Source organism: Urocitellus parryii, chromosome 5, assembly GCF_045843805.1.
Source record: "Urocitellus parryii isolate mUroPar1 chromosome 5, mUroPar1.hap1, whole genome shotgun sequence".
In the NCBI taxonomy this organism is placed as follows: Eukaryota; Metazoa; Chordata; class Mammalia; order Rodentia; family Sciuridae; genus Urocitellus; species Urocitellus parryii.
In genome coordinates this window covers 24,968,577-24,992,920 of record NC_135535.1, presented here as the reverse complement: position 1 = coordinate 24,992,920, position 24,344 = coordinate 24,968,577, and the positions used below count along the sequence as shown (strand labels likewise).

The following is a 24,344-nucleotide window of genomic DNA, read 5'->3' as shown; positions in this document are numbered from 1 at the left end:
AGACTTAAAGTCTAAACATAAGTGTATAGACAGGGTCATGTTGGCAGTAGCAGTAGAAAAACACCTTACAAAATAGGGTACAATCAGATCATAACAATCAATAAATGGGCCAAGGAACTGAACAGACACTTCTCACAAGATGATAAACAATCAATCAACAAATACATGAAAAAATGTCCAACATCTTTACCAATTAGAGAAATGCAAATCAAAACTACATTAAGATTTCATCTCACTCTAGTCAGAATGGAAGCCATTAAGAATACAAACAACAATAAGTCTTGGCGAGGATGTGGGGGAAAAGGCACACTCATACATTGCTGGTGGGACTGCAAATTTGTGCAGCCAATCTAGAAGACAGTATGGAGATTCCTTGGAAAATTTGGAATTGCACTACCATTTGACCCAGCTATCCCCCTCCTTGGTTTATACCCAAAGGACTTAAAAACAGCATACTACAGTGATGCAGCCACATCAATGTTTACAGCAGCACAATTTACAATAGCTAAATTATGGAACCAACCTAGATGCCCTTTTATAGATGAATGGGCAAAGAAACTGTGGTATATACATACAATGGAATATTACTCAGCATTAAAAGAGAAAAAAATCATGATATTTGCAGGGAAATGGATGGAGTTGGAGAATATCATGCTAAGTGAAGTTAGCCAATCCAAAAAAACCCAAGACCAAATATTTTCTCTGATATGTGGATGCTGATCCATAATGGGGGTGGGGGATGGGAGAACATGGGAGGAATGGAGGAACTTTAGATAGGGCAAAGAGGAGGGAGGAGAAGAGAGGATGGCCATGGGGGTAGGAAAGAGGGTAGAATGAGATGGACATCATTACCCTAGGAACATGTATGAAGACACGAATGGTGTGACTCTACTTTGTGTACAGAGACATGAAAAATTGAGTTCTATATATGTTCTATGAATTGAAATGTATTCTGCTGTCATGTATAACAAATTAAAATAAATAAATAAATTTAAAATTTCCCGGATAGCTTTCTGGAATCTAACACTGATCTAATTTTTTTAGGAGAAGGGGCGTGGGTGTCACTATATTACAGATAAAAGATGTAGTCCCTGACCTCAAGAGTTTATAAGCAAATTAAGGAAGACATTATTTCAAGTGGCATAAATATTAGCAAATTTACAAAGTATCACATGAATATCTGCTAAGTGACATGGTACTGATACTAAAGGGTCATAGAAATGGGGGAAATTGGAGATGGCTTCAAAGATAATGGAGGACTTCAGCTCAGGCTTGAAGGAAGGGAACAGTTTGAATTCATGGAAAGAAAAGACACTGGAAAAATAATTCAGCTTATTTTTTTTTAGTTCTAACTTTGTGACCTCAAACAAGCCATTCATCATCTTTGCCCCTCAACCAATCTGCCGTTACTGAGGGCTTGCTATATATAAGGTATTATGCATCACTTGAATAATGGGTAAGATTTTCCACTTTAAAAAACAGGGGAAACTGGTTTAAGATTAAGCAGAGGCAAATCAAAACTAAAAATAACTCTAAGTTCACATGATGTAGGTATTATAAAACAAATGAAATTTGTTTTCTTAAAAAAAATTCTTAAAACTGGCTTCTACCATTTCACCATTTCACAAAAATAAACTCAGCATGCAACCTAAATTAACCACAGGTAGCTTTTTTACTATTCAGATCAACCATAGAGTGGGGAAAATTTGTTTTTCTCATTATATTTTCAAAATCATGATGCTTCTTTCTCACATTTGAAACCACAGTTGTCTTTTGCCACTAAAAACAGTACTCATTCGACAGCTGTGGAAATAGCCTGTGCTATTCAATAGCTAGTTTATGACAGGGCATTGGATTTATCTAGCAAAAACACAACATGTGTGTCAGTACTTCCTTTTGCCCTGTGTATTCAAAATCTTTGCCAAAAATGAAAGAAAGTACAGATGGCCAGGATATCCTTCAATTATTTGGTTTGCTTTATGTCATTCCAGAGAGAAATCTAGTGACCAATTCACAGTTAGAAATTAAAATTAAATATTTGACATGCCTTGGGTAGCAGGTCCTGGGGCTAAAAGGCTTGCCTTTCTCATCTGCAGTCTATCTGTCACTAGCAAGCTTGGAAGGCCTAAAACCTTTGTGTAAAGGGAAATGGGGATATCCTGGTTTTCCAGGATTCACGTACTACCTCCTCTATAGCTCTTTTTAAGATAAAGTGATTAAGGAGAAAAACATGCACATCATTTCCTAAAGACACTAACTGGAGCCAAGTACCTCAAAAATCTGTTTACATAAAATTACAAAAATTAACTAGAAAGTTAAGGTGGCATTTCAATGTTCTTGTCCACTTTGAAACAATGCTCAATGCACATGTATATGTATATTAAGCCACTGTACATGCAATACATTTCAGCAAATATTCCAGGGCACCTAGTAATATGTATTGTATATTGTGTTTGGTATGGAGACTATGTCCATTAGTTTTTTTAAAAATTTTTATTCTAATTTGTTATATATGAGAGCAGAATGCATTAAAATTCATATTACATATATAGAGTGCAATTTTCCATATTTCTGCTTATATACAAAGTATAGTCACACCATTTGTCTCTTCATATATGTACTTAGGGTAATGATGTCCATCTCATTCCACCATTTTTTTTTACCCCCTTGTCCCCTCCCTCCCCATCCCTCCCCTTTGCCCTATCTAGTCTATTAGCTTTTTTTGTGGAGCCAAACCACTTGATCTCTAAAAGCCTTGTTATGGTTTGGATATGAGGTGACCCCCCCAAAAGCTCCTGCAGGAATATGTTAATGCAGGAATATTCAAAAGTAAAACGATCAGATATGAAAGCCATAACCTAATCAGTCCATCCTAGTTTGAATGGACTGACCGGGTGGTAACTGAGGCAGATGGGGCATGGCTAGAGGAGGTGGGTCACTGGGTGCATGCCCTGAGGGGGTCATCTTCCCCCTTCCCCTTTCTCTCTCTGCTTCTTGAACAGAGTAGCTTCCCTCCAACACACCCTTCTGCCATGATGGTCTGCCTTACCGTGGGCTCAGAGTAATGGAGCTGGCCCACCATGGACTGAACCTCTGAAGTTGACAAAAATGAACTTTTCCTCCTATAAATTGCCCTTCTTAGGTATCTTTTGGGGATTAATAATATTAATCATGAATGATTCAAGGTTGTTGTGGGGTTGGGATGGTGAAAGATGATCACAGCAAAAGGAGTTACATGTATGAATGCCCAGAGGTAAGAGTGCTCAGGAAAAAACAAAGATCTAAAAGGAGGTCATTTCAGGGGAATGTATACGTGAAATATATAAACATACCATAAATTCATGCATTAAGCAGAGTGGCTACTGGAAATCATAGAAAAAGATATTCTGAGGAAAGGCAGAGCTTCGTCAGGGAAATAGGGTTGGGTGGCTGGTGAAGCACGGAGAAGCCCACCTGTCAGCAGCAGCCTATACTGAGGGATCCTCTGAACTGGCTTGAGCAGGTAGTGCTTGAGGGCCAGATTAGCACAACGCGGGCTCATCTGAAAGGAAGAGACATCCAGAGTAAACACCATGTTGTCCAAGAAGCAAGAGACGCAGGTTCAAGAGCTCAGGAAGCCAAACTTGAAACAGCCAGCAACTGGGAAGGGGACTCAGAGATGCTCCCTTTCATGGTGAGGGACAGCTATTCACACTGTTCACAGCTACCATGCTGCAAGGGAAGCCACAGCCAGACTCACCACGAAGGCCCACCTCTCCTGAAGGAGATCTCTGAAACGCCTGCTCCCAGGGAACACTTATTCTTGGCTCTTTCACAGAACATGATGGCCACAGTCTGCATTCCCTACTCAGGTGTTCCCACACAGAGGGAAATTTGCCAATGTAGTTCTAATTACAAACCCCAAAGGACCAAGAAGGAAATGTTCAGCCCCCCAAATAAGGTGGCAGAAATAAAACCTCTGGGAATTAGACTCATGATAATCAGAGCTTTGGGGTCAATATGCTCAAAACAACAACAGAGTGGTGGTAGGGAGACGCATAGAAATTAAAGATAACCCAAAGAGCAGACTTGGTAAGCATGCTTTCTCTTACAAGGCTGAGGATACAAAAACCTTTTTCAGCTGGGCATATAGCTCAGTTGGTAGGGTGCTTGCCTCACGTGCACAAAGCCCTAAGTTCCATCCCCACCACCACCACCAAAAAAAAAAAAAGAAAAAAAAAAAAACAGCCTCAGCAAAAAGAAAGGCTCTAGTCTCTAAATAAAACACAAAATCCTTTTTCAGATGAATGACCCTATAAAAATCAGTTGCCAAATAAAAGTATATGTAGGATCCAGGTGTGGTATACTTGTCTGTAATCCCAGTGATTTGGGAGGCTGATGCAGGAGAATCACAGGTTCAAGGCCAGCCTCAGCAAATTTACAAGGTCCTAAGCAACTAACAGAGTGAGACTCTGATTTCAAAAGAAAAAAATTTAAAAAGGGCTGGGGATGTGACTCGGAGGTAATCCCCGCTACTCAATCCCCACTACAAAAAAAAAAAAAAAAAGTACATATAGGAACTTTGGTGGTGCTGGGGATCAAACATAGGGCCTTAAACATACTAAGTATATACTCTACCACTAAGCCACATCCCAAACCTGGGACCACATTCTGAATTGACCTTAAGAGCATCTAATTCTGCTTTCAAAGCTCTTTTCCTCAGTATGTATAACAGACATACTGAAGCTCACCCATTCTCCAATCCAAGAGTTTACTTGGAGGTGGTATCAAAGTGGCCAAGTAAAAACAATTCTGCATTCATTTTATTTGTACAGGGGCACACTACCACTGAGTTAACCCGTGCCTTTTTAAATTTTGTATTTTGAGTCAGGATCTTGCTGAATTGCCAAGGATAGCCTCAAACTTGCAATCCTCCAGCCTCAGCCTCCAGAGTGGCTGGGATAACAGACATGTGCTACAGCACCCAGCTTATACTTTTTCTTTTTTTTTGGTAGCATAAAGACACCACAGGAGAGGAAAAGAAGAAAAATGGGCTGCAAGTGATTTTAAGTCAAATTATTTGTCTATTGCACACGTGAGAAATAAGTAATGTTGTTATATTTTTGAAGTATAGCTGGAATTCACTTACTCTTTTAGTTTTGAAACAAATAAATAAATACAAAATATAGTAATCCAATCAGTAGAGTAGACTTACCTTACTTTAAAAACTAAGTGTCATTTTATCCCTTAGAGCTTTGAATCAAAACAAGAAGTTTTAGATGACATATGCAATAGGCAGATGCTTAATTTTTCTTAACTTTGACATTGAAACTGCTATTTATTTATCTAAAGGCAAATGTAAATTCTATTTCCCTCTCACAGGTATAGGTTGTTGGGCAAATAAAAAAGTTAAAAATAAAAAATGCTTCCTAGAGAACTCAGATTCATTGAGACAGAAAGCAGAGGGTGTGTGAGGGCTGGAGGAGAGAAAGGTAAGAGTCAATGTTTAATGGGTACAGGGTCTCAGTGCTATAAGATAGAAAGCATTCTAGAGGTATGGTTGCAAAATGATGTCCATAACCCTCCCAAACTGCACGCTTAAACGTAAAAAACGGCAGTGTGGTGGTGCACACCTGTGATCCTAGCAACTCCAGAGGCTGAGGCAGGAGGATCATAATTCAGGGAAAATCTGTCTCAAAATAAAACATTTTTAAAAAGGGCTAGGGATGTAGCTCAGGGTGGAGCACCCCTGGGTTCAATCCCTGCTATTAAAAAAAAAAAAGAAGCTAAGATGGTAAATTTATGTTTTGTATTTTACCAAAATTTTATAAAAGTCCTATCAAAATACTGTTTTCCAAGGCAAAATAGTTCAAAGGGCAATAACAGATTTTCAGAATTAAATCCTGTACACTGAGTTTTCACTATTTGATTTGACTAATTCCTTCTTTGATTTAGAAGGTATTCTGTTTTAACACATTTTTGGTTGCAAGCTTCATTTTCAATGACCTTAAATTATTATTAAAGCTCTAAAAAAAAAAAAAAGGAAAAGGAAATGTTCAACACTAGATGGTACAAATACCTCAAATTCTCTAACAACAGCAGCAAAGCCTGGGTTTTTCTTGCATTGCTCATCCAGCAAAGCTATATTCTTATCAAATTCTTTGATATATGTAGAATACATTTTTAGATATGGTCCCTTCTTTACAAAGATATCAGAAATTCTTTGTTGTTCGGTCCTATGGATAGAGGAGAGAGAAACAAAAATATAAAAGGAGAGTTGTTAGTGTATCCAAAACACATCCAGTCAGAAGCAGACCTGTGCATGGAAGCCACTGGCTATCTCCCTCTCTTATCCCCAACTTACTCAAGTTCCCCTTCTGCCATCACATCTTGCCTTAACTCTGCCAGCTGACTGGTCTCCCTACTTCCATCCTTGTCCCCTATAGCCCATTCTTGAGTGCAACCTGAGAGTCTAAGAAATGTACATATCTTGTGCCCTTGAGTGGTCCTCTATCACACTTAGGATAACAAACTCCTTTTTATTTATTTAATTAATTAATTAATTTAGTTTTCCCCTTTGCAGTGCTAGGGATTTGGGACACGCTAGGTAAGTGCTCTACTACTGAGTGTACCCTGATACCTAAAAATAAACTCCTTACCTTGGGGTGTGAAGCCCTCCAGGGACTGCTGCTGCCCACCTTTTGACCCAGGCCACCCTTCTCTCCCCTCTCCTACTACTCTCTAACACAATGGCCTTCTTAACACTCTCTCAATGTACCAGAGTTCATTCCCACTTCAGACTTTCACTGTGGATGCCCAGGCCTGGACATAGGGAACATGGCTGGCTCCTCCTTTACACTCTGACGTCAGTTTACACACTCCTCCTTCTCAGAGGGCCTTTCTTGGCCACCCAATCCTCATACACTACTCCAGCATTGTATTCATCTCTGTAGATCAGGAACTGCTTCTGATATTTGCCTTGTCTATTTTCTGGTCCTTCCCCTCTAAATTGTCTGGAAGCAAGAGCCTTGATGTTTTGTTTTTTTCCGGTGCTAGGGATGGAACCCAGGACAAGTGCTCTACCTCTAAGCTACATGCCTAGCCCAATCCTGTCTATTTTGTGAACTATGATATGCTCTGCATACTAAAAGCACAGACTAGAAAACAATATATATAAACTCTTGTTGAATGTAAAATCAAATATTTCATTAACTGTTATTAAGAGTCAATGGGGGGGCTGGGGATGTGGCTCAAGCAGTAGCGCGCTAGCCTGGCATGCTTGCGGCCCAGGTTCGATCCTCAGCACCACATACAAACAAAGATGTTGTGTCCGCCAATAACTAAAAAATAAATATTAAAAATTCTCTCTCTCTCTCTTAAAAAAAAAAAGAGTCAATGAGGGGGCTGAGATCATAGCACAGTGGTAGAGCACTTGCTTAGCATGTGTGAGGCATGGGTTCGATTCTTAGCACCACATATAAATAATAAATAAATAAAGGTCCATTGACAACCAAAAAAATATATTAAAAAAAAAATAAAGTCAATGGGAAAGTTGGGTGCAGTGGCACACACCTGTAATCCCAGTGACTTGGGAGTCTGAGGCAGGAGGATCAAAAGTTCAAAGCCAGCCTCAACAACTGGCCCTAAGCAACTTAGTGAGATCCTGTTTCAAAATTTAAAATGTAAGGGCTGGGGTGGGGTGGGGGTGTGTGGCTCAGTGGTAAATTGCCTCTGGGTTAAATTCCCAGTACCCCCCCCCCACACACAAAAAAATGTCAATGGAAAAATGTTATGCAGAAACTTAGAAAAATAAAGAAAATGCTCCCAAACAAGTACTGGGGACTGAAACTTGAACATGTTCTACCACTGAGCTACATCCCAAGCCCCACAAAATATGTCAATTCAAAGACTTCTTAGAAGAAAAATATTTTATTAGAAAATATCTTTTTTAAAAGATGTTGATAAATCTTTATTTTATTCATTTATTTATATGTGGTGCTAAAAATCGAACCCAGTGCCTTGCACCTGTTAGGCAAGCTCTCTACCACTGAGCCACAACCCCAGCCCCAGTAGAAAATATCTTAACCAAGGATTTGAAGAATTTTATATTAGCATAAGGGAAGCTTTTTCCATATTTGTAGTTTTCATTATCCTTGTTTTTAGGAATGCTTAATATTTTCATATAGAACATCTATGGATCTAACTTTGAGGTAACTTTTAGTAAAAGCAAAAAATAAACAAAAAGAAGCAAAAATATATTTAAATCCCCAAACACTTGTGGAAATAAGCATATCTTTTAAAGACAATTCATATTTTTAAGATATTTTTTTATAAAACATGTATAAGAATGTTTTTTTAATTATACTTTATTTCTGTTATGACTTTTAAAAACTACTTTTAGTCATCCCTCAGTCCTTAATTGTGTGTTATTTTATACTCATGCTATAAATAAGTATCAACTGCTTATCTAACATGGTTCCCAACATGTAGAGGCACAACATTTCTAATATAGGCAAAGGTATTTTTCTGGATTGGGAAACTTTATCAAGAAACTAAGTGATGCTATTCTTTTTTTGTGTGTGGTATTGGGGATAGAACCAAGGGCCTCCTGCAAGATACACAAGTGCTCTGCCACTGAGCTACATCCCCAGCCCATTATTTTGTGACTCTTACCATTTTGTATTCCCCAATGGTCTTCAATAATATGTTCAATCCTCCTAGACCAATCTTTCTACAAATTTCCATAATGTCACTAAAGTTTCTGCTTCTTTTCCTCAATCCAATACTACCTCTTAGTATTTTCTTCCTATTCTGAAATCTATAGTTTTTATAATGTCATACATCTGTAATTTTGTCTTTGGCAAAGAAAACAAACAAACAAAAACAGTGAATGATCACTTTCAAAATGCATGGGGCTGGGGTTGTGGCTCAGTGGTAGCATGCACGAGGCACTGGGTTTGATCCTCAGCACCATATAAATGTAAAATAAAGATATTGTGTCCACCTAAAACTTAAGAATAACATTTTTTTTAAATGCAGTTAGTTTCCTGACCTAAAACCCTGGAAGATATATAAAACATTTAAAAACTTTTCTTGCATGAAAATCTTGATGTAGGCATATAGCTAAGTGTTAGAACACATGCATGCATGAGGCCCTGGGTTCCATGCTCAGCACCAAAAAGGAAAAAAGAAAAAGAAAGAAAAATCTTCATCTCAAAGGTCACTTATAGATAGTTAAGTCCATGGGGGGGTGTGGTGGTGGGGGAGTTAAGTCTACCGAGTGTGGGCCCTTCTTGTCTGAGCAAGCATTACTGAAGAATTGTTTAAGTGGTATGTGTTGAACTCAATGGGCGAAGTTATGAATTCTGGCCACTCCAAATTGTCAATCTACAAGTAATTGTCAAGAAAATTCAGTTTATTAAAACAAGGTAAGAACAACACCTTCCTGTCACAGATGGGGTTATGGCTTCACTTAAAATTGGAAAATTTGGGAGAGCCCAAAACTCAGTATATTATTTTTACCAATTCAACATTCTTTCCTCCAGTTCTTTCAGGAGATCCCGGTTGAGCTCATAGAGCTGAGGCAAGTAGTACAAGATCTGATTTAGGATCCGGTCCTCAATCACTGGCTTCCCAAGTTGCCTGGAAGCATGGGCTACAGCATCCCGGAAATCCTATTATAGTTCAGAGGAGGAAAAAGAATATTATATATATATAAAAAACTTTATAAAAAGAATTCCCCCCATCACCCTCTTCCCTAAAATGATATAAACTGCAAAGTTCTATTTCCCACACAGAATAACAAATCAAAAGAACTCAATTCTTGCTATCCCACTCAGCAGACAGGAAATTTTTAAGAAATTACAAGGCTAGGGCAGATATTTGATTTTAAAACAGACTATGATGTTTCTCTTAAACCTTTTAGTTTCGTCAGGAAGGTGTCTAGAAATTATATTGCAATTCTAGATTTTAAAAATACTCCAAAATCATAATATAAACACAACCATTTAAAAAAGTCCTTAGGAGATCTTAACTGTCAGAAATATGAAGTCCATGTGGTCTGTTTTCAGAATATTGTATGTAGCTTTAATTGGGATGTAGCCCTTCCCTTTGCCCACCCCAATTCTAAAAATAGACAATTGTGGGGGTGGGGTTGTGGCTCAGAAGTAGAATACTCGCCTAGCAAGTGTGAGGCCCTGGATTTGATCCTCAGCAACACATAAAAATAAATAAAATAAAGGTATTGTGTCCAACTACAACTAAAAAATAAGTATTTTTTTAAAATTAGCCAATTGTGTGAATCACAACTCCTGGCTCCTCCTATCAGGGCGAGGTGGCAGTGCTGCCTTAAGGATAAAAACAAGGGGGCTTCTCTCCCAAGTGTGCTTGCTCGCCAGACTTTGCTCCGTAGCACACCCTTTTATAGAAGTAAAGTTTGCTTTGCCTACTTCCCAGCACGTTTAATTCCTTGTGGTACTCTGGTATTTCTAACATTAACTAATTTTATTCTTTTTCTTCCTTCCTTTCTTTTTTTTTTTTTTTTCCTCTTGGTACCAGGGATTGAACCCAGGGGCACTTAACCACTGAGCCACATCCCCAGCCCTTTATATATTTTTTCTTTTTAGACAGGTCTCACTAAGTTGCTGAGGATGGCTTTGAACTTGAAATTCTCCTGTCTCAGCCTCCTGAGCTGCCAGGATTACAGGTGTGCACCACCACACCAAACTAATTTTATTCTGGATTTAAAAGTCCCTCTTTTCATTTTCAGTGATCATTTTCCAACAACCAAAGCATTCTAGGTGCAGCCTCATTTTTCTCATCTGTTGAAGGGATATAATGGTTATGAGACTTCAATTAGATACTACACAAAATCTTTTGCCATGCATATCATGTACCCTGCATCAACAAAACATTTTAACTTTAGATCTTAATTTCTCCCCTCCCTTTAGCCAACCTTTCAATATATTACTAGGATTTGGACTTTTCACAAATAAAAAAATTTCTCTTCACATATTTTTTCATTTTCTGTGCCCCATAAACCATCTGTACTGTGTTTTAATATGTCAACCCCATCACGCCCTATCACTCCAGATCTTGGAAAGGGTGGGGTAGTAGATAACTATTTGCCTAGATTTCCTTGTTCCCTGAGGATGGGCCTGAGATGCAAGCAAAACAACAGCGGAATCTGAACGGAGGTCCAGAGGATTCAAAACATTTGTTCCTTTTTAGAAACAGTAGTTTTCAGCTGGGTATGGTGGTACACAGCTGTAATCCCAGTGATTTGGAAGGCTGAGGCAGGAGGATCACAAGTCCGAGGCCAGTCTCAGCAACTTAGCAAGGGCCTAAGCAATTTAGCAAGACCCTGTCTCAAAATAAAAAATAAAAAGAACTGGGGATGTGGCTCAGTAGTAAATTGCCCCTGGGTTAAATCCCCAGTGCCTAATAATAATAATAATAATAATAATAATAATAATAAACAATAGAAAAAATTATTTTCATTAAAATCTTAAAGCTAAAGTAGGGTGAAATGATTCTCATCATGCTTTATTTTCTTTTACCTTTATTTCCAACTGCTTTCCTTTAGGGATTCACTGGACAAATCAAATGAACAAAACAAAAGATACCATTTCCTCTCCTGATCCCCTCATGCCCCCAACCCATACATATGTTAGCCGCATGCCCCCAACCCATACATATGTTAGCCGTATTTCTTCTGGATAAAGCTAAAACAAAACAAACAAAACCTCATGATCTAAAAGTACACAAAGAAATTTCTAAAGTATGGTAATTTTTTTCTTATTTTTTTTTAATTTTTATTTTTTTGCAACACTGGGGACTGAACCCAGGACCTTGCACATGCCAGTCAAGTGCTGACCACTGAGACATGTCCCCTCCCCTAAGTATGGCTAGTCTAGATAAGTCAAACCTATATTTAACAAGTGCTAAACCTCCCTCACTTAGGACTCAATACCTGAGATCATCTTTATTGGTTTTACTGTCACACTGGCCCAAAGGAAGCAACTATAAACCAAAAGAACTAACCAAATTAAAAGAACTAACTTGTATAATTTAAAACAAGAATTTATAACTTGCATCAGCTCCAATCCAGAAAAACCACACAAAACATCTCCAGGAACCCAGTGGCTATTGGCCAAATTCCACCTCCCAACAGCTTGTTTCAATCATCACTCCCAATTACTAGGAGAAAATAGAGCTACTTAACACTTTCGAGAGTCATCAGATTGTCTGCTCTCAGGCAGACCCGTAGAATACAATGACAAATAACTGCCCAAGTTGTGAATATATTAAAAACCCAGACATCTTCTTCAGTGTTGCTTTTTTTTTTTTTTTTTTAAACCAGGTTAGCAATTGGTATAATTTAGACACAAGAGCTCCTTACTCAGCAAAGCAGTGAACACTGCCCTTTCTTCTGGTAGAAGAAGGGATGTCTATGTTTGTCACTTGGCAGCATGATAGCTTTTGTTTTCCAGTTGGAAAGTATTTCCTCAGCCTTGACAAGGACAGTAGATGTTAGCTGCTAAGTAACTTAAGGACTCAGTTTGACACAGCTTCTGCCCGACTCTGCATTCCATGTCTGTCACCTCTGCCAAAAAGGAAACTTGTTTATTTAAGACACATTTAACAGAGACCGGCCATATCCAAAGTTGGCTGACCAGTGAGATGGCCACCTCTGAATGGAGGCCCTTGACACAAACCATGCAAAACTCTGCTTTCCCTAGCATTCCTAGATGTTTGTAGGCATCTCAGAAAGAACTGATGTACCATTGTGGGTTTTTGTTGTTGTTTTCGTTTGGAACTGGGGATTTAACAGAGGGATGCTTAACCACTGAAGGTCATCTCCTGCCCTTTCTGTTTGTTTATTTAGAGACAAGGTCACACTAAGTTGCTTAGGGCCTCACTAAATTGCTGAGGCTGGCCTTGAACCTGAGATCCTCTGACTCAGCCTCCTGAGTAAATGGATTATAGGTATGTGCTACCATGCCTGGCTCCATGAGGTCTTTTTTTTTTTTTTTAATTATGAGTAATATGTCAGAATAAAATAGAAAATTTAATACTTAAAAGAGCAAAAGACCAACATTTAATAAAGACTATAGGAATTTTGAGAGTATATATCCATAATGCCTAGAAAGTTACATATTCTAAGCAGCACTTGACAAAGACTCCATGCTTGACCAAAGTAATCAGGTTCCTGAACCTTTTCTTAGGTCCACCTGTGTACTTTCCCTGTCAAATCCATCTTTAGTAAAAATCTTCAGCCCATGGTATCTGGCCCTGCTCCTCATCTGCCATCATCCCTCAGGTGATATGTGATCACGTTGGCCAATCTTCAGCAAGAATCCTGCTAAGCTGGCTTTGTTAGATAGAGCAGCACCCTTAATGCTGAGGTTCCCTGTCGGTCATTTTCCATTCACTGATTCTCACTATGCTCCTTGGCTACAAACTCCCACTTTTCCATGCTGTGTTAGGGGTTAAGCCCATGCTTTCTCTGCCACTACAAAATCCCACTGCAATGGTCCCTATGACTACAGTGATAATTCTGGAGGAAACTGGCCTTACCATGCTTTAACAAGTCTTATTGGATAATTTTTTTCTCCTGAGGATATCAGTGGATTTCTTGGTGCCTTTCTTAAAACAGAAAAGAGCACTGTGGCTGGGGGTGTAGTTCAGTAGTAGAGTACATACATGCTTAGCATATGTGATTCCTGGGTTCGATCCCCAGTACCCACCCCCCCCCAAAAAAAAAAGAGCATTCCTTCCTCTGGGCGAATACAATTCACATACCAAGGCCTCCAACTTGGAATTTATGACCTCCATAATTACACAAAGCAGCAATGACCCCAATCTCACTCCCTCACTTCTTGGGCCACCATCCTCTGAAAGTAGTGCACTCTGCCCCACTGCCAGATGTAACTCATCACACAGGAACTACACACAGACTCCTTAATTTCTCAGCTCGTCATGAACCTCAGCCATTGCCAAAACTGGTGCCACTGGAAGGAGGTAACATCCTATTTTTTTATAAAAAGGATGATTACAACATATGTCTGGTTATTTTTCTAAATGTTAACAGCCAGGATAATTTGGGAAAGTGTGATGACACTTAAGAGCCAGAGGCAAAGCTATTTTGGACTAGAAGAATCTAAATTCACCAACACCTCGAAGACATCCATTAGGATGCAAGACGGCAGAATGAGCAGTTTGAAAATTAGATTCAGAGTTGACTTTTCCACTATAGGAAATGTGGGTAATGAAAATAAAGGTCTGGGGGGAAGAAAGGTGTGAAAATGTTAGGCAAGCTATAGAGATTACTGGTATCAACTAACTCACTCTGCTTCAGTCTTTCTAATATAAAATCCACCATAGTCTCTGCAGAATTTAACCAATCTTAGTTTTTGGTTCCACTAACCAAATTGCTTGTTCAAGTGGAATTTATAGAGATAAAAATGGACCTAAGCATATCTTAATATTCTTAATAATTTTCCAAAAACATATAAATAAGAACCAGAATAACTTTAAATGGATCTTTAATTCCTTTAAGGTATTAACGTACTAGCCTTGACAGCTCTCATCACTTGGGGAAGACCCAGGGAAAAATCAATGCAAATAAAATCAAGTATGAATATCCGAGGCAATGAAGCACAAAACAGATGGCTTTGTTCATGGGGTCAGGCTTTATATCTCCAGAGCCACAGAAGAGAGACTTAATCACCAGCTGACCCCAGTAGGATTCCTGACCTCCAGGCATTACTTAACCACTATCATGATGCAGTGGATTACAAAGACCACATGGACATACGAACAGGAAGCTCTGTAAGTAAAAAATCATAAAGAACCACTTCATGTTACATAAGAGCAAAGCAGCTACTGAGGTCTAAGAGTCATGATAAATATGCAGTAATGAGTGAGAAAACACGAAGTAAAACTACAAAGGGGCAGTCCCCATCTTGACAATTTTTGACTTTGTTTTTAAAATGAAAAGTATTTTCACAATGAAATTATTCCTCTGTGCCTTATGCACAGACCTGCTAATATCATGCAGAATCATCAAGGCAAAACTGTATAAAACTTGACTGAAACTAACCCTTCATCTCAAGTTTCCAATCCCCTTTAAATAAGATTAGTAAGTAAAGATCATACTGTATCCCAAGTAACAAAGGTCTAGCTTCATTACCATCTTTAGAAGATGAAAGAGTAGCATTTGTCTCATTTCCTAGGCAACTGAAAGAAATCTAAAAGCAAGCTAAAATGCCTCAGGAGACACCACATCCTATATAGCATGGTCGAAATTTCAAGAAACAATTTTTAATCAATTTCTACACAATCACAAAAGGCAAGAAGTCAGACAGATCAGACTTCAAAGCCTGGCTTTCACATTTAGTAGAGGCTTTCTTTTGACAGCTGGCTTATGCTCCTCACTTAAAAACTGGAAATAACACCCATTTGATATGAGGATTAAAACAGATAATTTGTGTAACATAGTTATACAATGTAGAGGGCCTTCAATAGAGGTCATTTATTGAATTAAAAGATTTGACAGTTTCAATGATCACATGAACCTCATTTAAGATCCACAAGGCCTTGGAAGCTCTGAAACAAGAGGCACATAGAAAGAGGGAAATACCAAACCAACATGGGAAAGGAGCCTCTGCAGCAAGACAAAGGCGCTCTTGACTATGAAACTTCATCAGTGAAGGGCCGTCCTCACAAGAACAAAGCTGCTCAGGAGTGAGGTTAGAAAGCTACGTCATTATGACTCAACAGTAAATGATAATTAAATGGTTCCCAAGACTCGAAACAGGGTGCATTTAGTAGAACAGGATGAAGATTTTAAGATGAGACAAACATGGGAAATGAGGAAGCCTTCTATTCATTTTATAATGCACTTAAAAACAAATAAAAGATACAGACTATTTAGTATTAGGAATCAGAATGTTCAGGTGACCTTGCCTCCAGCTCTAAGATTTTATTTTTAAATTTTGTTTTGTTTTGTTTTGTGATACAAGGGACTGAACCCATGGCCTTGCACATGATAAGCAATTGCTGTGTACCACTAAGCTACATGTCCAGTCCTTACTATTTTATTTTCAGACAAGGTATCGCTAAGTTGCCTTGATCTTGAGATTCACCTGCCTCAGCCTTTTGAGCACCTGCAATTATAGGCATGCACCACTGCACCTGTCTACTCCATGGATTTTATTGAAAGTTTCTTAAATTTCCATTGGGATGATTCTCTCCACTTAAAAAAATTAGTGGCACAAAGATGGCTTATTACTAGTACTACTTAAGTATAACTTAACCAGACCATTGTTGTCTACAAGACCCCCAAGTCTATGATTGTTCCCTTTCAAATTATTTTTTATTCATATTATTTACTTGGATCTGGTGATGCATACCTATGGATTTTCCAGCAATTTGGGAAGCTGAGGCAGGAGGATCATAAGTTGGAGGTCAGCCTCAGCAATTTAGTGATTCTCAAAATAAAAAAATAAAAAGAGTAACCTCAGTGGCTCGGGAAGCTGAGACAGGAAGATAGTGAGTTCAAAGCCAGCCTCAGTAACAGCAAGGCACTAAACAACTCAGTGAGACCCTGTCTCTAATAAAATACAAAACTGGGGGGACTGGGGTTGTGGCTCAGTGGTAACTCACTTGCATGAGGCACTGGGTTCGATTCTCAGCACCACATACAAATAAACAAAATAAACGTCCATCAACAACTAAAAAATATTTTTAAAACAATACAAAACTGGGCTGGGGATGTGGCTCAGTGGTTGAGTACTCCTGAGTTCAATCCTTGGTACCACCCTCCAAAAAAAATAAAAATAAAAATAAAAAGGACTGGGAATGTAATGCAATGGTACAGCACTCCTGGATTCAATCCCCATTACCACAAAGCAAATAACATAACAAACAACAACACAACAAAAACCCAAACAAGCAAACCAACCAACCAACCAAACAAAAAACCACATCATATTATTTTATTTCATTACATCAGATGTCTAAGTTTCAGTGGGAATATTTGGGGCACAGCAGCAAATGTACATTTAACTTGAAACTCAAACAATATGTTTGGGCAATAAAATATTGTGTTTAATTATTTTTTTTAAAATAAATTGCCAAAAAAGAAAAAAAAAACAACCTTACCAATATAGTCAACAGCTAATGGGAGAAACTATTCATGTGGAATTATTTCTTGAAACGAATTAGCAATGTGAAGGAAATTTTTAGAAAATGTTCCCAAAGCCAGAGATTCTTCATTCAGGAATTAGGCCTGTATGTTTCCAATGGACCAAGCAAACAGTGAAGGGGAATCATTTAGATAATAGCAATCATGCAACCCCTTTTTCATGTTCATCTGTATTTGTTAAGAGGAAAAATGAAGCCAGGTGTGTTGGCATATGCCTGTAATCCTAGCTTCTCATGAGGCTGAGGCAGGAATACAGCAAGTTCAAGGCCAGCCTATGTAACTTAGCAAGACCCTATCTCAAAATTAAAAATAAAAAGGACTGAGAATGCAGTTCAGAAGTAGAGTACTTGCCTAGCATGTGCAAGACCTAGGTTTTAATTCCCAATACCATGGGAATTAAAGAAAAATGAAGGAGCTGGGGATGTGGCTCAAGCGGTAGCGCGCTCGCCTGGCATGCATGCGGCCCGGGTTCGATCCTCAGCACCACATACAAACAAAGATGTTGTGTCCGCAGAGAACAAAAAAAAATAAAAATAAATAAATAAAAAAAAAAAAAGAAAAATGAAAACAATTATACTCACTGCAGGGACATAATGGGTATATATTTTGTGAAACTTCTTTTCTCAGCTATTAAGTTTAATTTATGATGATAATAATTACATCACATTAAGTAAAACTCCACTTCAAATTCTGTTTCATTGTTTCTTCTACTTTAGCCCTTTCTTATTGTTAAGTCTTAATATTTTACTGAAACATAATTGGAATAAAGTAACACTAAAAGCACTTTAACTGCAAATGCATAGTGAAACTTGTAAAAACTTGCAAGTACAAAGGAATGCATGAGAAAAAGGAATATGTGGTCAGAAGCATATAATTGTTTCCCAACAGGTCTGTTGTTAAGAGTTGACAAGTAAAAAATTGAAAATAGAACTTTAAAAAGTTAGCTGTAAAAATGTTATTCCAAGTGTCTGTTCTTACAAGCTATTCAGCTAAGAGAAAAACAGTTTTGAACAACAAAGAGGACATTCTTTCTACACTGCTAATGCAAAATTCTACTAACAGCAGGTGACTTCTGCAAATGTCCAAGGAGATATATTATCACTTTGAAAACTCAATTTTATTATGAAGGCTGGGGATGCAGCTCAGTGCTACAGTAGAGTGCTTATCATGTATGAGGCCCTGGGTTTGATCTCCAGCACCACAAAAGGAAAATAGGAAAGAAAGTAGGAAGGAAGGAAAGAAAGAAGGATGAAACAAAAGAAGCTTCTTTATAAGATAGAAAGATTGAAGACTTTGGAGATACGAAAATAAAGGCTTTATTTTTTAGAAATCATCTGCATTTATCTACAAATACACAAGATACATATGTTTTAGAAAATGCCTACTTTTACATATATGTGTGTGAATTTAAAGACATAACCAGGTATTAGAAAATGTATGCATTGAATTCATTTAAGTTAGTTATGTTGAAAACTTTTTGGGGTAGGAAAGGTGCAAAAGGGGAAAGTCTTAGAGTTGAAAAAACTAGCAGATACTTACAATATGCAGAAGTTTTAACACATCCACAAATCTGCAAAACAAAACAAAACAAAACAAAAACAGCAATGAAAAAATGTTTTAAATGAGCCAATGAAGAAAACAACAGTCCTCTGAATAGTAAACTAGATACCTACACTTTCTCTGAGCTCATGATCTCCTTGGCAATATGATGAACTTTACTTTTGATCCCAGCATCTTCATCCTGTGGATAAGAGTTCATTAAGAGAGCATGAGTCTAGGCCATACCACCCTAAATACACCTGATCTCGTATGATCTCAGAAAAGATCATGAACTCATGAAAGTATAAAGGAGGTCAGCTATTAGCAGTCAGGAATGAATTTCAGTTCTGATCTTACAAGTTTCCTACTAACATATGGTTCACACTGATTTAGAACATCTCAAAGACCAACATGGAGCATTAGATGAGAGATACTCCCTGACACAGAAGTAGCTGAGAGCCGTGGGTAATAGGATTAATGGACTATACTGGGGAACCCCAGGGCCTTGGCGCAGCAAAGCCATCAAGGTTTCAAAATGGAAAAGTCACATTCTGCAATGGAAAGGACCCTTATAGCTATTATATGAGTCCTTCAGGTACACATAAATAGCCACATAATTATTAATGAAATATCCAATGGGAATGCATAAAACGCTTCACCCTAAGTCCTTCTAACTGAGAAACAGGAGTACGATCTGAACAGGGTTCCTCATACCAAACACTAATTACATTGTAGCCACAGGATCTCTTAATTTCCTTAAAATCCCTTTTAGATATAGGCCATTTTACTCTAAAGATCCAAAATAAAATTCTGCTTTGTTCTTTCTAAGATGAGGTGTACCATGTTGTCCAGGCTGATCTCAAATTCCAGGGCTCAACCTTCAACAGATGAATGAATTTAAAAAATGTGGTACATACACGTGATGGAATATTATTCAACCATTAAGAAGAATGGAATTATGGCATTTGCTGGCATATGGATGGAACTGGAGAATATCAAGCTAAATGAAATAAGCCAATCCCAAAGAATCAAAGGCAGAATAGCTGTAATGAAATTTTTTGTTTTTTACTTCTTTGTATGTAAACTAAATGCCCTAGAGGGACAAAAAATGTGCAGGTTTGAAATAAATAATAATGCAGATGCCTTAAAAACAGATCTTAGTATTTTGTTGTTTTTAGTTTAAACATTGATAGAGCTGGCTTTGGCTCCAGGGAATTAGAGAAAATGTTTCTGTTTCTTTTTTTTTTTTTTTTAAAGAGATTCCTTTATTTTGTTCATTTATTTAGATATAGTGCTAAGAATTGAACCCAGTGCCTCACACATGCCAGGCAAGCGTTCTACCACTGAGCCAAAACTCCAGCTCCTTCATTTTTGTTTCTATGAAAGATCTGAACATGCAGTTCCTCAGTGAAGGGCAAAAAAGACTAAATAAGGAATAAGCAATTATGACATTTTAGATAGCTAAAGGTGAAAATTATGATTGCTGAATGAAAGAAAACCCAACCAATAGCAGAAGACCAAGAAGACCCACTTAAAACAGGAATTAGCCAAGGTCCAAAGCTGATTATTAGAAGAACTAGGGCGGACATGGGGATTAGCTCAGTGGACGAGAATTTTGAGACCCTGGGTTTGATCCCCCGCACTGCAAACTGTACACAAACACATGCAAAAGCATTGGGAAGAGATCCCAAATTTCCCAATATCTAACCAAAGAATTACTGTATTACACACTGAATTTCCCTTCAATATCTATGAGTGACCTTGTCATAGCCTCACAAACATTCACTGCTGAACATAAACCCACATTCCCACTCCCCTAGCAAGATTTAACAAATCCAAATATTCTGCAGTATTTGCATAATTTTTGTTTTTGTACCAGGAATTGAATGCGGGTACTCGAGCACTGAACTACACCCCAAGCCCTATTTTGTACTTTATTTATAGACAGGGTCTCACTGAGTTGCTTAGTACCTTGAAGTTGCTGAGGCTGGCTTTGAATTCTCAATTCTCCTGTCTTAGCCTCCCAAGCCTCTGGGATACAGGCATGCACCCCCAGCTGCATAAAATTTTTTTAATGAAACAAATTGTTAATTATAACATTAAAGTTCTTTTCTCTTTCTCCAGAAGTGACCACTAATCTTGCAATTACTGTGTTTATTTGTTCCTTCTAGGTTTTCATACTTTATTACAGAAGAGTTTACATGCAGTAACAAGAAACTCTGACCTTTCTGTCAGAATGTAAACACGGTTAATTGTGAAAATAATCTTTAAAGGACAATTACTAGTCAAAGTATAGAACAACTTAGTACTAGCCTAGGATATCTGCCTTGTTCCTGGCTTGACCTTAGCTCTCACATTTATCGTTAAAGGGATAGTTAAATGAAGGTTGACCTCTATCCCTGTTATCATTCCTCTCTTCTAAGATAAGGTGTTGAATGATTGAGACTAATAGGTTGCATTAAGACTCAACTCCATTTGAACAACCAATAAAAAAAAATAAAAAAGACTCAACTCCATTCATTTACCTTTTAAACTATGCTTAAAAAAAAAAAAAAAAAAAGAGGGAGAGAGCTGGGTGTAGTGGCACAGGCCTATAATCCCAGCTACTTTAGAGGCTAAGGCAGGAGGATAACAAATTCATGGCCAGCCTGAGCAACTTAGCAAGAACACCCTCTTAAAAGAGCTGGGGATGCAGCTTAGTGGTGGAACACTTGGCTAGCATGTGCAAGACCCTTGGATTCAATCCCTAGCACCATAAACACCACACAGACCATACACCTACGAACAGAGAGAGAGAAAGAAACTATATAGCTAACATCCCTGGGGAAGTCATCTTAAGTGCAATCTGATCTTACAGATCACCTGTCAATCATGCTTTAATAACCACAATTGCATACACATACATACCATACACACACTTGGATCACTATTATTTTGGAAAAATATTTAGCAAATCATTGCTTTTATATTATAATGGGTTTATCAGTATCATCTGTAGCTAGAAAGTTTAATGCTTATAAAATACAGTATAACTTTTAGAATTAGAAGTACATTAAAGGGAGCTGAGTGTAATGGTGCACATCTGTAATCTCAGTGAACTGGGAGGCTGATGTTGGAAGATCACAAGTTCAAAGGCTCAGCAACTTACTGAAGCCCTAAGCAACTTAGTGAGACCCTGTCTCATAATAAAAAATAAAAAGGATGAGGATGCGGCTCAGTGGTAAAGTACCCCTAGGTTCAATCCCCAGTACCGAGAGAGAGAGAGAGAGAGAGAGAGAGAGAGAGAGAGAGAGAGAGAGAGAGACAGAGAGAGGGGGGGGTGAGGGGTGTGAACAGGATTTCAGCAAAGACATAAAAATGGCCAACAAATATATGAAAAGTTGCCTGACACAATTACTTAATAGGGAAATGTAAGTTAAAACCAATGAGATACAGCTTCACACCCACAGAATGGCTATATTTAAAAAAATAAATAAATAAAAGGTGTTGGCAAGGTTGTGGAAATAGTAGAACCTTTACACATTGCAGAGGGGCACGGTAGCCCTTGCTTATACTCTTTGATTCACACTTTCTGCTGTCACCTGATATCATTGAGGACAGAGTTTGTACTTCTTATCTTTCTTGTTATTCTGAGGTCATTTCCAAGAAAGAGGAGTCAGTACTATTTTATGCTGTCAATGTAAAATCTGAAGTTAGTAATTGATTTGCTAACATTTGATAGCAAGGTGATTAAAACAGCTCCTCACCAGCTGATTCACTGTTACATGGCTAAGCCTGACATGACCAATCATTAGGATAACCAGCTACGCTTAAATTTCAGATTCCCAGGCACCTGTCTTGGTCAGAGATGGAACATAAAAGTGTGTATTAGTGGGGGCTGGGGTTGTGCTCAGAGGTAGAGCGCTCACCTAGCATGCATGAGGCACTGGATTCAATCCTCAGCACCACATAAAACAAAGATATTGTGTCCATCCCAAACTAAAAAATAACTATTAAAAAAAAAACAGTGTGTGTGAGAAGAGGGAATTAAAGACAGAGCCTTCAAGAAGCAAATAAGAGAGTAAATATGTACATTAATGATATATAAGGTCAACTATGAACCTGACATCTTGAAGGAAAGAAAGATCATAACCAGGTGGGTATGAAATCAGGACCAGCTTCACAAACGGTAAAGCATCTAATGAACTTCAATCATTTTTTTAAACAATCCATCAAACTTGCTTCCTAGTGCTAAGGCTCATAAAACAATACCCCAAAGCATGATGCTGTGACATGCTGACCACTTTGAATTATAGGAAACTGGAGGCCTATGAAGCAGCCTTAGACTCAAGGTCTCTCTAACCTTTTCTTGTTTCTATCCACCCTCAAGCACAGGGAGGGGTTCTCACTGAAGTTTGCTTAACTAACTAAAGAAAGTTCTTCCAAAAGAAATACAATTGCCTGGTGGTGGGGGGGGGGTTGTGGTTCAGAGGTAGAGCGCTGGCCTACCATGCTTGAGGCACTGGGTTCCATCCCCAGCACCACATAAAAATAAAATAAAGATATTGTGTCCACGTACAACTAAAAAATAAATATTAAAAAAAGAAATACAATTGTCTTGAATTTCCTCCTTAAAATCTCATTAATTGGAAAAAGCTAACCCACAGAGTATAGTAAAAGGTCTTCATATATATTTACACTTCCCTCTATTCTTCTGAAAACTTCTACCTGAGAGACTGTGTCTACATTATAAGACCACCTTTGTTCACAGTAATATCCCGCCCTCCCCCAATTTCATTTTCCCCTATGAGGAGGGTGTTGAAGTTTCAACTATCTGGCCCTCTGCATATCATATTTTGTGTGGCTCCTATGGGATCACTAACAAATTTGCATGCTTTTCTTGTTGCTGATCTGTCCATTATCAGTTTATTTCAGCAGACTCAAATATGGAATCTTTAGATAGAAAAGTTTAGACTTTCCTATTCTAGCTACTATACATACCCATAGATTAAAACCAGAAACATGAACTCTTCTTTCTTTTCTTTTCTTTTTTTTTTTTGGTGGGGGGATACTGGGGAACCCAGGGGCACTTTACCACTGAGTTACACCCCTAGCATCCCTGGCCTTCTTTACGTAGAGATAGGGTATTGCTAAATTGCGGAGGCTGGCTTTGAACTTTTGATCCTCCTGCCTCAGCCTCCTGAGTCACTGGGGTTACAGGTACCGCCACACCTGGACTAAATTCTTCTTTCTTGCCTCAGAGCCATCTTTTATCATTCACACCAGAGTTGACAAGGCCTGTCAATTCATCCTTCTGAATATTTCTTTATTTTTTTTCCCATTGTTAGATTTCCATCATGTGGCAAAATACCTGAGATAAAAAACTTGAAGGGAGGAAATGTTCATGGTCTCTGCAGTTTGGATCCATGGTCACTTAGTGTTGCTTTGGGTCCATGGCAACATGACAGGAGCATGTAGCAGAGGAGCTGCTCATCTCCTGGCAGCCAGGAAGCACAGAGAGAAAGACAGGAAGGGGCCAGGGTTCCCAAAGTCCCTTAAAGGGCATGCACCCAATGACCTACCTTCCTTCCTCCAGACCTCACCTTTGAAAGGTCATACCACCTCCCAACAGTGCCAC

General features: G+C 38.3%; 1 protein-coding gene across 1 annotated transcript in view; it reads right to left on the bottom strand.

Moving 5' to 3' along the window:
- Fgd6 (FYVE, RhoGEF and PH domain containing 6) overlaps nt 1–24,344 on the bottom strand; it is a 112,162-nt gene that overhangs the window by 38,076 nt on the left and 49,742 nt on the right. Inside the window, exons 4-8 of the mRNA XM_026397582.2 lie at nt 18,862–18,929; nt 18,728–18,758; nt 9,502–9,653; nt 6,059–6,215; nt 3,454–3,541 (exon numbers count right to left, since the gene is read on the bottom strand). Of these exons, the coding sequence (XP_026253367.2) occupies nt 3,454–3,541; nt 6,059–6,215; nt 9,502–9,653; nt 18,728–18,758; nt 18,862–18,929 (496 nt within the window). The remainder of the gene's footprint in view (nt 1–3,453; nt 3,542–6,058; nt 6,216–9,501; nt 9,654–18,727; nt 18,759–18,861; nt 18,930–24,344) is intronic.